Source organism: Amphiprion ocellaris, chromosome 11, assembly GCF_022539595.1.
Source record: "Amphiprion ocellaris isolate individual 3 ecotype Okinawa chromosome 11, ASM2253959v1, whole genome shotgun sequence".
Classification (NCBI taxonomy): domain Eukaryota; kingdom Metazoa; phylum Chordata; class Actinopteri; family Pomacentridae; genus Amphiprion; species Amphiprion ocellaris.
Genome location: NC_072776.1, coordinates 1,621,131 through 1,635,027, shown reverse-complemented (window position 1 = coordinate 1,635,027; position 13,897 = coordinate 1,621,131). Strand labels below are relative to the sequence as shown.

Below are 13,897 nucleotides of genomic sequence, written 5' to 3'. Positions count from 1 at the left end.
TTGTTTGTTTTGTATAAGTGTGAGCTGAATTTCTTTGGGCTAATTTATGAACATCAAACGTGGCTTCAGAAAATCTAGGGAATGGACATTTTTCACTCTTTTCATATTTTCAGATCAAACAACTAGTTGATTCTGTTCTCTAAACTCTTCTCTTGGCAACCCAAGGTCATAATATAACTTTTCTGAGTTTTCCTCTCCTCCTGTTCTCCTCTTAAAATGGCCCGAGAAGCTTTTAATTACCCAGGATTCAGACATGTATGTGTTTCTTTTGTTCTGAAGCCACACACTCGAGCGCACACAGCTCTCTTCTACACATGCAGACAAGTGCTTCATTTAAAAATCAGCACCGTCCCAGTAATAATTCACCTTCAAGATCAGTTAAAGTCAACACAGACACCGTTCTTGTTAGTTACCAAGGGTTACGAACCGCTCTGAGACTATTAATAGATCATAATAATAATGATACTGCTGAGGGGTTTGACAGCAGGAGAGAACAGAGAGATTTAAAAAGCTGCTCCTCCTTCGTTGTAGCTCGACAGTGTGCGAATTATTCACATTGTTGTTCCAGTTCCTGGTTAATAGTCTTCCTACCATCTGCTCAAAGTTCAGCTGGCTTGACACCGTAGTAGTTTGTTAGTGGTATTATGACGGAGTCATGCCAGGCTCATTTAAGAGTGCCTCTCTTTGCCTGGCTAATATTTGCACTTCTTTTTCAACTGTCTTGCAAACACAGTCATCCAATTGTTTCTCACCCTGCCAATTTAAACTGCAGCTGGAGTTTGTGTATTTAACACCAGGAGAGAACAAGTGTTACCTCAAGTAACTTAGGTGTTATTTCAGCTGCACTGGAATAGGGAAATAAAGGAAAGGCAGGAGAAGGTACGTTTAATACCGGTAGAGTTCCTAATAGAGTCGGCTTTGGTGCCATTTTGTCCTCATGATTGAGGACAGTACTATTCTAAAAGATTAATCAGATATTCTGAATGGCACAAATGAGGTTCAGCTTGTGAATTATCAATGGAACAATGTCTTATTTTTAAAATTGAAGAAATATTATGAATTACTTTAAGATTGACAGTTGATTCTTCTTCAGTCTTTATTCATAAACTCTCAGTCTCTACTTTTTCATCAGCAAGGATGAGAAGAACTCCATCTATCCCATAATAATCACCTGATTGGATCAAGAGATTCCAAATAAGTTACAGTCAAAATCATCATCAATCAAGACACCTCTTCACTTTAAAGTGTATGAGAGAAATAGAAGGAGACACTCTTTTACCAGGAGCCAATCTGGAATAAAAACTTTCTTTTCACTGAATGAGGTGAATGAGCAGTTTATCATCCTGGAACATAATGTCCAGCTCTAATAGTCTGTCTGTGAATGTGATGATGCTGCTGCTGCAGGTGCAACACCACCCACTGGTAGGAAGAAGTAAGAAAGGTGGCTGTGAGAGGGGGAGTGCTGCATTTGGATTAGAATGAGACAGCAGGAGGCCTTCAACAGTTTCCTGTGATTCCCAGGGAGCTCAGTGGAGACTTCCTCTCCAGGCAGCGGCTGCTGGCAGCATGATATTCCTCGTTTACAATTGATCTAAGGGATAAACTAACAGCATGGGGCAGATTTATAAACACAGCAAAACGTGAATGCATCATCTACAGAGATACACAGTTACACAATATGTGTTTCTGCCGTATGCTCACGATACAAATCGTTTAATCTGACTGTATAGGAAAGTACCACGGCACTAAAACCTGTGTGTGTCTATAATCACACACAGGATGCTCCTATTTTGTAGGTACAGCATGTAGCCTTTGTAGAGTCCGGCTGTGCACAAATACCAAGCTGAGAGTGGCTGTTGAACTTTGGAAATGTCAGCCACTGCTCCTCACAGACAGCACTATCAGTTCATTCCTGGGTGTCCTCCCAGCCTCCTTCCCCGCACGCCTTAAAACTTTCCTTGTGCCGAGAGTGACCTTCTGAAATCTTTTGAAGCTGTGTCTCGGTTGTAGACAGAAGGAGCACAGAGGATACAGGCCCTTAGTTCAAACACAAACAGTCTTTTAAAAATAACCCTGCCAGTGTGGTTTTGAAGACATGCGACCGGTGGCGCAGTCGGGGCATCTGAGAGAAAGGTGTGGAGTTGTCAGTGGTGTGCAGAGGATTCAAAGATCATTACAGTGAGAGAACAAATAAAATGGACACCCCTGTGTAATGTAACACGGCAGAACAGTGGCCAAATAAATCCGAAAACGTTCTCAATAACCGGTGTTTCCCTGCATGGAGCTGTCCGTGGTGCTGGAATATGCTAATCAGAATAAACAAATGCACAGTTTCCTTTGCACTCCTGCTAATAAATTCTGCTGTAAAACAGGGAAAAGCATCTCCTTCACCCCCTTCCCCTTCATGCCTTTCTCCCAATGCTTCCGTAAATGACACACCTTGAAGCGATTCGCAGCCCCGGTCCTCCCGAGGGGAGTGTCCTACACCATGCTGTTTACAGTATGTGCTGCACGACAAGCCTTCCCTCGTCTGTGTGTTGTTTACATGTTGCTGAGAGACAGCAGCATGTGATTACTGTACCCAAGGCATTTTCAGAACACCACTTCAGTGGGATGCAAAAATAAATGTGCACAGTACATGCCAGCGATGCTCAAGCTTAACTTTGAAGCATGCACAGTTCATGGATGGTAATGAAGTATTTTCATCAATTTTTTTCTAATTTATCAAAGAGTTTGTGTCTTTTGTGTCTTTCGCAACTGAACTAATACCAATAGATTCTAAAAGTAAGTTGTTGTTTTATTTTAATTGGGGCTAAAGTATCACTTTTTTTCTTGGCCTCTCAGTTGAACCAAAGAGATAATCCATCCATTCACAGAACAAAGACCCCACCGACTCCCCAGAGACAATTACTTCTTCTTCCACATATCAACTCTCAGCAAACTGCAGTTGTTGACTCCTGACCTTCCTTCATACCCAGCAGCAGCTCTAAATAAAATAATGTTATTGTCTGTCTCTTCTCACTTCCTTTTGCCATATTTTCTCTCACGGACACGGTCTCGAGGGGGATTTTAGGAAGCTCTTGAGTGCCCTCATGTGTTCATTACTATTTAGTCGCTCTCAGAGTACAGTACTGTGTGTGTGTGTGTGTGTGTGTGTGTGTGTGTGTGTGTGTGTGTGTGTGTGTGTGTGTGTGTGTGTGTGTGTGTCTGTGTGTGTCTGTGTGTGTGTGTGTGTGTGTGTGTGTGTGTGTGTGTGTGTGTGTGTCTGTGTGTCTGTGTGTGTCTGTGTGTGTGTGTGTGTGTGTGTGTGTGTGTGTGTGTGTGTGTGTGTGTGTGTGCGCGCGCGCGCGTGTATGCTGTTGACCAAATGAGCAAATCAACACATTTGTCCAACATCTTCAGATTTACGTTGTGTGAAAGGAAAGACTGACCTCTTTCATCAAAGCTGTGCATCCACCCGAGGTCAGGCAGATGATAAACTTATGTTATTTCATGCAACCAGGTTTGACATTAATGTGTGAATGTATAAATGTAGGCAACTGTGAGTGTGTCTAAGAGGAACAAAATACGAAGAAGAATTGGCAAAGCTAGTCATGAACAAAACAACATGAAGTGTTTGACTTTGAAGGCGCTTGTTTGATTCAACAGCATTTTTCAGCCGTGCACTTGAAATGCTTCCTTTAACAAGACAAGCAGGACAATCAAACATGACCTCGTGTCGTCTCCTGTCTTTGCAGGAAGCGCTTTGAACCTCACTTGTCGGGCGTTCTTTGGCTACAGCGGTGAAGTCAGTCCACTGATCTACTGGATGAAGGGGGAGAAGTTCATAGAGGACCTGGATGAAGAGCGAGTCCAGGAGAGCGACATCAAGTAAGAAACACACGAGGCTGGAGTTGAAGTCATTTCACTGGACTTGGCAGTAATGAGGAATTAATAGCAGATGTGGATAAATTTGCCGCAAAATATTAAAGGACAATACCAATGGTATTGCACGTTTTAGCCCATTAACTCCAAATTGCATACGCTAAACCAACCATTTTCCAAGAGATTTATTCCCTGCCTTCCGAGAAGCTGCCATGTCCCATTTATTTTGCTATGGTGTGAACATCATGCAGAGATCTGGTATTATTCACTCATTTTGACACCTTCATTTTTTGGTTTAACTTATATTATTGTCCTGTGGAAACGAGATAACATCACATCACTGTGCATAGGATTTAGGCACTTAAAGAGGGGGATGCTTTGAGAAATGGTGCCATTATTGCCGTGCAATGAGCTTCAGATGAAGTGGAACAAACAAAAAACAAATTAAATCAATATGCGGTGTCATAACTGTCATGGCTGAGTGTAGTTCTGTTGCTTGCTTTTCATTTTCGTCTCAGTGACACTTAAATGACAACATGTTTGCATGAAAATATGTAAAAGCAGATTTATTGTGTTCATTGCATGTACAGACAAGTGATAAATTAAAGGGAAAAACCTGAACTCTTGACCCCTACTGGCTCTGTTAAGCTGTGGGGGCATTTCGCTGGCAAGGTTTGGGTCCATTTACAAGGAAGGGTCACTGCACCAGTCATGAAGCATTTCTATCCTGTTTGAGGTGCATATTCACGAGGGCACAAAGGGTCACTAAATGGCTCGATGAGTATGAAAATGATGTGAATCATATGTTATGACCTTCACAATCATCAGATCTCAAATCAGTTGAACGCCGATGGGAGATTTTGAACTGACTTGCTAGACAGAGCTCTCCACCACCATCATCAAAACACCAGATGAGGGAACATCTTGTGGAAGAATGATGCTCCCTCCCCCCCAGTAGAGCGCCAAAGACTGAAAGAATCAAAGGCAGACGGTGACTCAATACCTTCCTAAGACACTACTTTGTTAGCTTTTTCCTCATTTTATCACTGATCTGTATGTCTGTCTTGGTCTTTCTGAGGTTTCATTCATTTTTCCACAACCAGGTGACTGGAGCATTTATTCCTCATCAAAATCAAGGATCTGAGGATTGAAAATGTTAAATGTTTTTAATGTGATATTTGTGAGCTAAAATTGACGTCATGTGCCAAAAACACAGAATAATTGTTTATAGAAGATGTAAGCTGATCGTAATGGAAAAAACACCCCTTGCTGTGTAACATGCAGTCATGAATTCTCAGTGTTTATGTGTTTTTCCCATGAAAAAGTTCAGTTTGGGCTTTTAATTAAGAGTCTGTGTAAGATTTTCTGAAAAATTGCATGTATTTTTGTGCAGCTTTACAAAGGTGGTAGGTGTCTCATTTGGAATGTGAATTTCTTTTTGTGACAAGCACCTCTTTTTCTGTTTATCTCAAGTGTGATAGAATGCATGTTTGTTGGTTTAAACTCACCATCACACAGCTTGACAATAAAGCAAGTCCATGTCCTGCACACATCTCTAAAATCCACGCTGAACACATTTTTAAAAAGCTACTTGTGCTCTATTCCCTCTCGTATGGTGTCGTTTTAGTGAAACTGCTGTAAAGTTTCCCCCAACAAGCCTCACTTTCACGGCTTTTAGACATTTAAAACAGGCTTGTCCTCATGTCTCTTCCCTACTAGTGGTGTTACACATTTAAACAAGTCCATTCGCCGGTCCATGTGCATGTTTCCCATTAGGGCTGTTTGGAGAGGCTGCAGCTCTGGGGAGACAGCCCTGTCAGATGGATAACAACTGCCATTTTTCACACTGCCGCCACTATCGCTATCTCCCTCGCTGCACCCACCTATAGCGGCATGCAGATGGGCCATGGGGAGTCGAGGAGGGTTGGAGGGGAAGAGAGGGAGAGGGGGAGAAAAAAGAAAGAGAGAGGGAGCAGACAGGGAAGTAGAGGAGAGGGAGAAGAAATATGGCACAAGTCACTGAGGAGGAAAGTAAAGAAGACACATCTGTGCTAGTCAGTTTTCTTGTGCACTGATACGAACATGCGACAGAAACAAATCTCAGTTAAACCAGCCTCGTTGTTCTTTTGCACTTTCCTTTTTTCTCTCTTCCTCCATTTCTCCCTGACACCAGGATTCCCCCGCTCACTGGCTGAGGGGTTATCTTTTCAATAATTCATACCGATATTTCATGCAGCAGATCAATAATATATTCGATCATCCACACTCTGTTGCTGATGCTGCTACCCTGGGCTTTTTCAGACCCAACCGATACCTTTACATCCATGAAGGCAGCCTGAGAAAAACAGAAAGGCTAGGAGACACTAAGCATGAACAAATCTGTGCTTTCCCCAGAGCCAGGCTCTCTCAGTTTGAGCTGATACAGTGGGCATGTTTCTAAGGGTTACCTCTCTCCATCAGGCTGGCACCCACACACTTTTAGCTTTATTACTAATGCATCAGGAGCCAAACTTGAGCTCAGAGAGGGAGCACTCCTACCTTGAGCTCAGAGTTTCTGCAGGCATTTATTTACCCAACTCTAAGCCTATTGATTCGGAGGAGTTCATTTCTACGGTAAACCAGGCCCATAAATTCTCATTTGTGCCACCAGGACAGGGCTGTTGCAGCTATCACACCATGGATGAGTGGACATTAGCATAGCATGCAGACATTAATAAATTAGCAAAACAAATCTGGCTCAGCATAATAAAGGAGGTGATCGATACGTTATTGACCCAATTCAGTTGCTGTTTTGCAGGTGTACATTGAGCTGAATGTATGAAAGGAATGAACAAGTTGGAAATTAAAGCGCTAAACAAGCAGAGGTTTTGCAAATGAGAAAGGAGGGAGAGTATATAAGGAAAAGTGCCTGCAGCAGTCATAGGTTGAGAATGAGTTCATGATTTACTCCTTCTTGCTATGTCTGTATCAATAAACTCAGTCGGCCCAAAAGAGAAGCAGAGGATTGTTCTCAGGGTTTTACAAAAATTTACATGGCATTTGATAAAGCTGACAGTCTATCTGATTTACCAATGCAGGAACATTTTTGCAGCGTTGCACAGTCTGATATAGTTAAAACTCGATCTTCAGCCCAGCTGTTTGTGCAATCAGCTGCCACTCTGCTCTCATTCTGTACCCATGTGTTTCACCTGGACCTTGTTATCCACCGACTCAAACTTTAGGTCCTCATCATTGTCGCTCAAGGTTCAGGTGGTCATTATCCGCCAGTCTGCGATGGCAGCGAGCTGTGTTGGCTCACACGGTGTGATAATATGAAATGGGAGGCTTCAAAGCACCCACCACTCCCTGGAGAGACATGAATTATTCCCATGCCTCCTTCTCCCAGCGCCCCACAGCCCCTATCCCACTGCACAACAAGCTCAATATCATCAGCGCTGCCTCAGCCTCTCCACACACAGCCCATGATACACTTTCAATTACTGATGCCAAATCTCCCCAACAAGCTGTCCTTATGTGCAGTTTATCGGCTTGAAGGCGAGGGAGAAGTGAGATGCTCGAGAGTCATTATCCCCCCTACACACTCGAACACACACTCGCAAACACACTCTGCTCATCCCACTCTGCCTTCTCAACACAGTAGATACATACACATGCTCCTGTACACACACACACACACACACACATACACACTCGTGTACAAACACTGGAGATCTGTTTCTCATTTGCACTTTGTTTCCTCCAAAGTGTCATTTGTGCTGAGGGTGCTGTAAAAGTAGGCTAAGTAGTGTGTCTAAGGTATGAGAGAGCATTATCTCCCCATTCTCTCCTCCATCAGGCTCAACCAGCCCAGCGGGGGACACTCATTTACTTTATGGAATATTACTTTCTCTCCTTCTTGGCGTTGCCATGGCAGCCGCTATAAAAAGATTTTCTTCTCATTGCCATTATTTGATTTCCCCCCCACACAAGCTGAGGAAGATCCCTTATTGATTTTCATTTCTCATATGTTTTGAGTGCAGAGAAAGAAATTAACATACCATGAAGTAGTTAAGGTAACACAAAGGGGGGCTTCATAAAGACACAGGAACACAGTGTGTGTGAAGTACCTAATTCTTGTGAATTCTGACAATATTTGTGTAACAATTCTCATGCATGGATTGTGGTTACGACTCTTGAAGCCCCATTACATACACACATACACATACATACACATGCATGGTCTTGGTCACTCCTACAGATCAGGGGAAGCATTGTTCAGTTTTGTTTCATTTATGTTGCAGGGTTGTCAAGGAGCACCTTGGTGAACAGGAAGTGGCCATTTCTTTGACTATTGACTCTTTAGAGGAGGAAGATTTGGGAAATTATTCTTGCTATGTGGAAAATGGTAACGGCCGTCGCCAAGCTACCATCCAGCTCTTCAGGCGGGGTAAGGACACACTACATTTCATTTTCCAATAAATGGCTTGAAAGTCACCTTCTGTCTGACAGCAACATATATTCTGTATCTGCTTCTTCTGACTCTCCTAAAGTTATATGATAAAAAAAAATAAAGTCTCCCTGTACTATTTCATCAAATGGAAATATTCTAGGTGCCTTGTTCATTATTTTGTTTACATTTCCCCAAGCGCTGGACTCCATTTGGTTGAGTCATTTCTTCTATAAGTGCCTAAGTAGCTGTGTAGCTATTTTTGCTCTCTAGCATGACTTGTCTCAAGCTCTTTTCATGCACTGGTTGTCACCCTCGAAGAGAGGTAATTTGATGGCTGTTTAAACAGCAAATTGGTCCTCAGCTTTTCCCAACAGGCCAATAAGTCCAAGCATACAATTACATCTGAAGTCTTTATATGGCCCCACTTTAATCTCTGCCTCTGTGATCTTCCTTTGTAGACTGACCAATTCTGAGTGGTCTTTGTAGACTTCATTTTAACTCACTTTGTCAATGCAGCAGCTCCGAGCAGAATGGATGCTTAAGAAAGACTTCAAGTCAAGCCCTCTCCCTCTCTCGCTCTGTCTTTCTCATCCGTATTAGTGTGATGTTTATTTCATGTAGCCCCTCCAAGAATGCATCACTCATAGGGCCTGCAGCAGGTTTAATGTCTCCACGGGCTGCCTTTCCTCTCCATCTTAAAAGAAAGAGAGGAGGCAGAGAAGAGGTGGTGGTCAGTGGAACATAAACTGCTTAGAGAGTGAGGATGATTGCTGATAATGAGTTAGAAGCACTGAAGTTATGGGGAAGGCCAATAAATCGGCCATTAGAGGTGCAAAACAACAGCGCTGTTTTTCTGAGTCACAGTGTTAGTTGCTGTTTATGAGAAAACAGGCAGGATAATGCATCAAGTGATACAGAAAAGCTGTCTTTACAAGTTAAAGAACTTGTTAGTTTGAGAGTTTGCAACATACACTTATTTCCAGTCTCTTGCAGAGGGTTGTGTAAGAAGATCAGCATCACTTTCATGTCTGTAACCCAAGAACATACAGCAACAAAACCAGCAGCCACTTTGCACAAGAGAGTAAGTTTACTGGAACTAGTCCAACACATAACCTCCTGTAGCATTTTTGCACTCTAGTTTTAGTATATATTAGGGAAAAAACATATAAGAGGTCAATGAGTGAATTTTAGACGTGCTGATGAGCAGATAGCAGCTGTTTCCACTTGTTATGCTAAGCTAAGCTAACTGGCCCCTGACAGAACCTTCAAATCTAACAGTTATATATGAGAGTCATACTGATCCTATCATCTCAGACACAAAACTGTCTGGTTTAAACACTTTTCTTTAGTCTAAAGCTGTTTAGGGTCAAACAAACATTATTTCTTACATAATTTTAGTGAACAAATGCAAAAGTCTGACTGTGAGGTTAAATAACTTTTTATCAAAAGCAAAAATTAATGGCAGACGCTATTATGACTTGCAGAGATATGTACTTAAGCTGTGATAATGTGGAGCGCATTGCAGTTGCCATGGCAGCCATGCAGTGTTACAGAGATATACAGTAAGGTGAACCTGTTCTAGCTGAGCCAACCGGGTAAATGCTGCTTTAATACACACCATAACTCATCCGTCCCTAAGCCAGGTCTCTGGGGAGATGGAGAGGAGATAATAGAGAAGAGAAATGAATGGAGGGGAAGGAGGAACGAGAGGAGAGAGAGGGATACGATGGAGAGGGGAGTGACAGTGAGATGAGTAAAGGAAAGCTTCTGGTTTGGAAAATGCTTCTGTCCATGTCCAGAATCCTCCCAATCCCAGAATGGATGGCATCCAAAGTGCAGAGACGTGTCATTAACTGAGCTGCTCCAAAGAAATCGAACCCATCTTCTAATTCTTTTCTCTTTTTTGTGTTCACCTACAATGTGCTCTCTCATATATGAGTCTCATATTTCTAAATGGGGACATATGATGATATGTGTATATATATATATATATATATATATATATATATATATATATATATATATATATATATATATATATATATATATATATATATATATATATATATATATATATATATATACACATACACATATATATATATCGTGGAAAGGATGTTCATCTGTCTCAGAAGGGTCAAATTATTGGCCTGCATCAAGCAAAGAGAACAACTAAGGAGATGAAATGACTAAAATCAGGTTAAAAACCGTCCAATGCATCAATAAAACCTGAAGGATAGTGGAGAACCATCATCTTCCAGGAATAAATGTGGTCTGATGAGTCCAGATTTACCCTGTTCCAGAGTGATGGGGGCATCAGGGTAAGAAGAGAGGAGGATGAAGTGATGCCCTCATCATGTCTAGTGTCTACCAGCCTGTGGGGGTTAGGGTTATGAGCTGGGGTTGGTCAGGTTCATCAATGTTATCTTCCCAAAGAATGAAGAAACACCTGAAGATTTTGAAGGACCAGGTCTTTCCATCAGTGGAGGTTTTCTTCATGTTCCTAGATGATGATGTCAGGATTCATGGGTTCACATTGTGAATGAGTGGATCAGAGAGCATGAGATGGATTGTCCTCCACAGAGTCCAGACCTCAGCCCCACTGAGAACCTTTGGGATGTTCTGGAGAAGACTTTGTGCAGTGGTCCGACTCTCCCATCATCAATATACGATCTTGGTGAAAAATGAATCCAACTCTGGACAGAAATAAATGCTGTGACATTGCAGAAGCTTATCGAAATGATGCCACAGTGAATGAGTGCCATACTCAAAACTAAAGGCAGTCCAACAAAATATTAGAGTGTGCAAATTTTTTTTGGCCAGGCATATGTAAATGCCTGGCCCTGGCCAGAGTTTCACATAATGTGGTAAACCTATGTGAACATAGTCCCTGTGAAACTAAAGCTCAGATGTCAGACTGGTTTGATTACTTGGTTTCTGTTATTTGTTGTTTTTCTGGAATGAGCTAACATTGTATCATAAAACAGCATATGAGAAGCTTAAAATGCCTATAAAATATAGAAAATGCACCTTAAATGGCATACTGTCCCATGATATGACATTGGTCTTTGTACATTCACTTACCAAATGCCTTTCAAACTTTAGCCTTGTTGGTTAATGTATGTACACATTCTCCCAAAACAGCTGACACTTGAGTAGTAGTAGACAAGAAAATAGCATCTTCCTTGCTACGTTACCTTTGGTGTTTTCTGATAGCAGATGTTTTCAGTTTCATTCTGCATTTTAGCTTATTTCCCACAGATGCACCTATTGACCAAGGCATTTGCAGCTTGTGACTAAAAAACTAAATCAGCGTTACGTTACACAATAACCAGATAACAAGTGTAAAATTTACCCAAAAAAAGACCTCCTGCTGTGATCTTTGTCCCTGTGGATGTTCTTCATATTCTGCATCAGATTTGGGTTCAAACATAAATCTACGGATGTGCCAAGTTGTCATTTTCAGGCTAACTATTTGCTTTTGGAGCCTCCACACCGACAAGATGATGGGGTGGTTCTGACAAGCTGGGTTATGCCTCGTGCCAGGCTTCCAGATGCTGGCCAATTAGAACAAAGCAGGCTGTTAGGCAGGAGGGCCTTAAAGAGCTAACATTGCCTGTTTCAGACTAAGTGGCATCTTCTGGGAATGAAAAATTAGGTATAAGTGAAGTTCTTCAAATGTCCACTAGAGGCTGCTTTAAAAGTGAGTCAGTCCTCATAGACCCCCATGTTGAATTGTGTAACCTAAACACAGAAATAAACATTTTAATAACGTGACACAAAAATTGGTTTTGTTCTCTGTCACTGATTTCCCTTTAATGACAACTGTAGGGAGGTCACATTTTTATATAACTCCCCTATTTAAATTGTGTCAAGTCCTAAAATTATGCATAATAAAAGGTGTGAACACTTTAAGTGACAGCTGGGTGCCGTCATAAAACAGTCCAGGGCCCGGAGACATTTGCATGGCCCAACTCACTCCACCTCTTTGCTAATTTTTAAATTAGAAAAGACTCTGGTGGAGTCAGGCACTGCCAGCTGATGACAGCCAGAGCCAACACACTGTGGCTGTGTTCCAGATGACACACTTTTTCTTTTTACTCTCAGTACGTATAAACTGTGTCTGCCCTTACAAAGGACATACTATTGCATGCAGTACGCATCCACTGGGACATAGAACATCATAATGTTGCATCTTAAGCTCTGTCTGTCTTTCTCATATATTCATGGCGGTCTGCAGTGTGAAATGAGCTGTCATCTGTTTGGACACTCTCAACAGCTAAAGCTTGTTTTGTGCTCGCACAAGACACCGTGACGTATGTGATGTACCTTCAGCTCCATGCAGGATTGTGAGATAGAATGGCCAGAAAATCATGCTGGCTTAAATACTGCAAAATGCAACCAGAAATAGTAGGACGTCCTGGTATTTCTGGCGTACTGCAGCTAACATACTTTGTATTAGGACACATTAAATCTTTATCTGGCATACTATATAGTACGGGTATTGGAATGCACCACATAGTCTGGTTCATTCGGAGGCTCAGCTGAGGAGCTTCATGAATAGTATGAGAAAAATAACTTGCTTTATTTTAAACTGTGGCTCATGCAAAGCCACTCCAGTGCATTCGCAGAATAAAAATACAGAGTCGGAAGTGAGCAAAATACTGTATGTCCTCTTTAAGACTGATTCTGCTTTGCTTTGAGCTTTTGAGCAAATGCAAATATGTCCTATACATGCCTCATTGTGTGAGTTTAACACGAAAATGGTGAACAACGAAGAGAACCTTAAGTCCAACCTGGAGCAGACTTCCTTGTTTGGTTCATTCAGAACAGACAAAACTGTAAATGGAGTTGGAAGCACGATTGTCTCAGCAGTTCTGATTGTTTTCTGGTCTGTGTGTGTTGTCCTCAGCAGAGCTCATGTACACAGTGGAACTGGCAGGAGGGCTGGGAGCGATCCTGCTGCTACTCATCTTCCTCATCTCCCTCTACAAATGCTACAAGATAGAGCTGATGCTGTTCTATAGGAGGCACTTCGGCAGCGAAGACGTGGATGGAGGTAAAGACAATGGATCACAAAAAAGCGTCCTGTAGCTTTTTAAACTCCACCTTTCTTATCCAAAAGTCAGTGCCAAGCAAGCATAATTATTACATCAGTTCCTTTGCAGGTTTGATTTCATAGATGTGTTCTGTTTATTTCCCAGTTCACTTTAGGTTTATGTCTGTTTGTGTGTTCTATCAGAGCCTCCATCCAAAACAGGCTCCCTGGTAGATACAGATGTCTTCTCCAGTTCTATCTCAATGACAGCAGCCCATTTCCTCCCTCTGCCGCCGGTGTAGAGGTGCATGTGATTGTGTATGTACATTACTGCCGTGACCACATAGGGGAGAGCGGAGACAGATTTTCAATTTGTTGCCCATTTAAAAAGAGATCAGTCTCAACTTGTCATGGAATGATACCCACCCTCTGCCGCTGAAGGCCAGACAGCGGCACACAGGGACCAGATCGGCTCGAAAGCGCTTTCCCTGCACGGCAAATAGTAGCCTGAAATTGGAGAGCAACTTTCTGTTTTCTCTTCAGAACATAGTTAACTTTCGCTTCAG

The 13,897-nt window shown here is 42.1% G+C and overlaps 1 protein-coding gene across 4 annotated transcripts in view; it reads left to right on the top strand.

Annotated features, from left to right (window-relative positions):
• il1rapl1a (interleukin 1 receptor accessory protein-like 1a) overlaps positions 1 to 13,897 on the top strand; it is a 174,460-nt gene that overhangs the window by 152,409 nt on the left and 8,154 nt on the right. For 2 of the 4 annotated variants that reach the window (XM_055015566.1, XM_055015568.1), the window contains exons 7-9: positions 3,738 to 3,870; positions 8,145 to 8,290; positions 13,209 to 13,352. In XM_055015566.1, the coding sequence (XP_054871541.1) occupies positions 3,738 to 3,870; positions 8,145 to 8,290; positions 13,209 to 13,352 (423 nt within the window). Of the gene's footprint in view, positions 1 to 3,737; positions 3,871 to 8,144; positions 8,291 to 13,205; positions 13,353 to 13,897 lie in introns of all 4 variants that reach the window. The other 2 variants (XM_055015565.1, XM_055015567.1) reach the window with 1 other exon arrangement.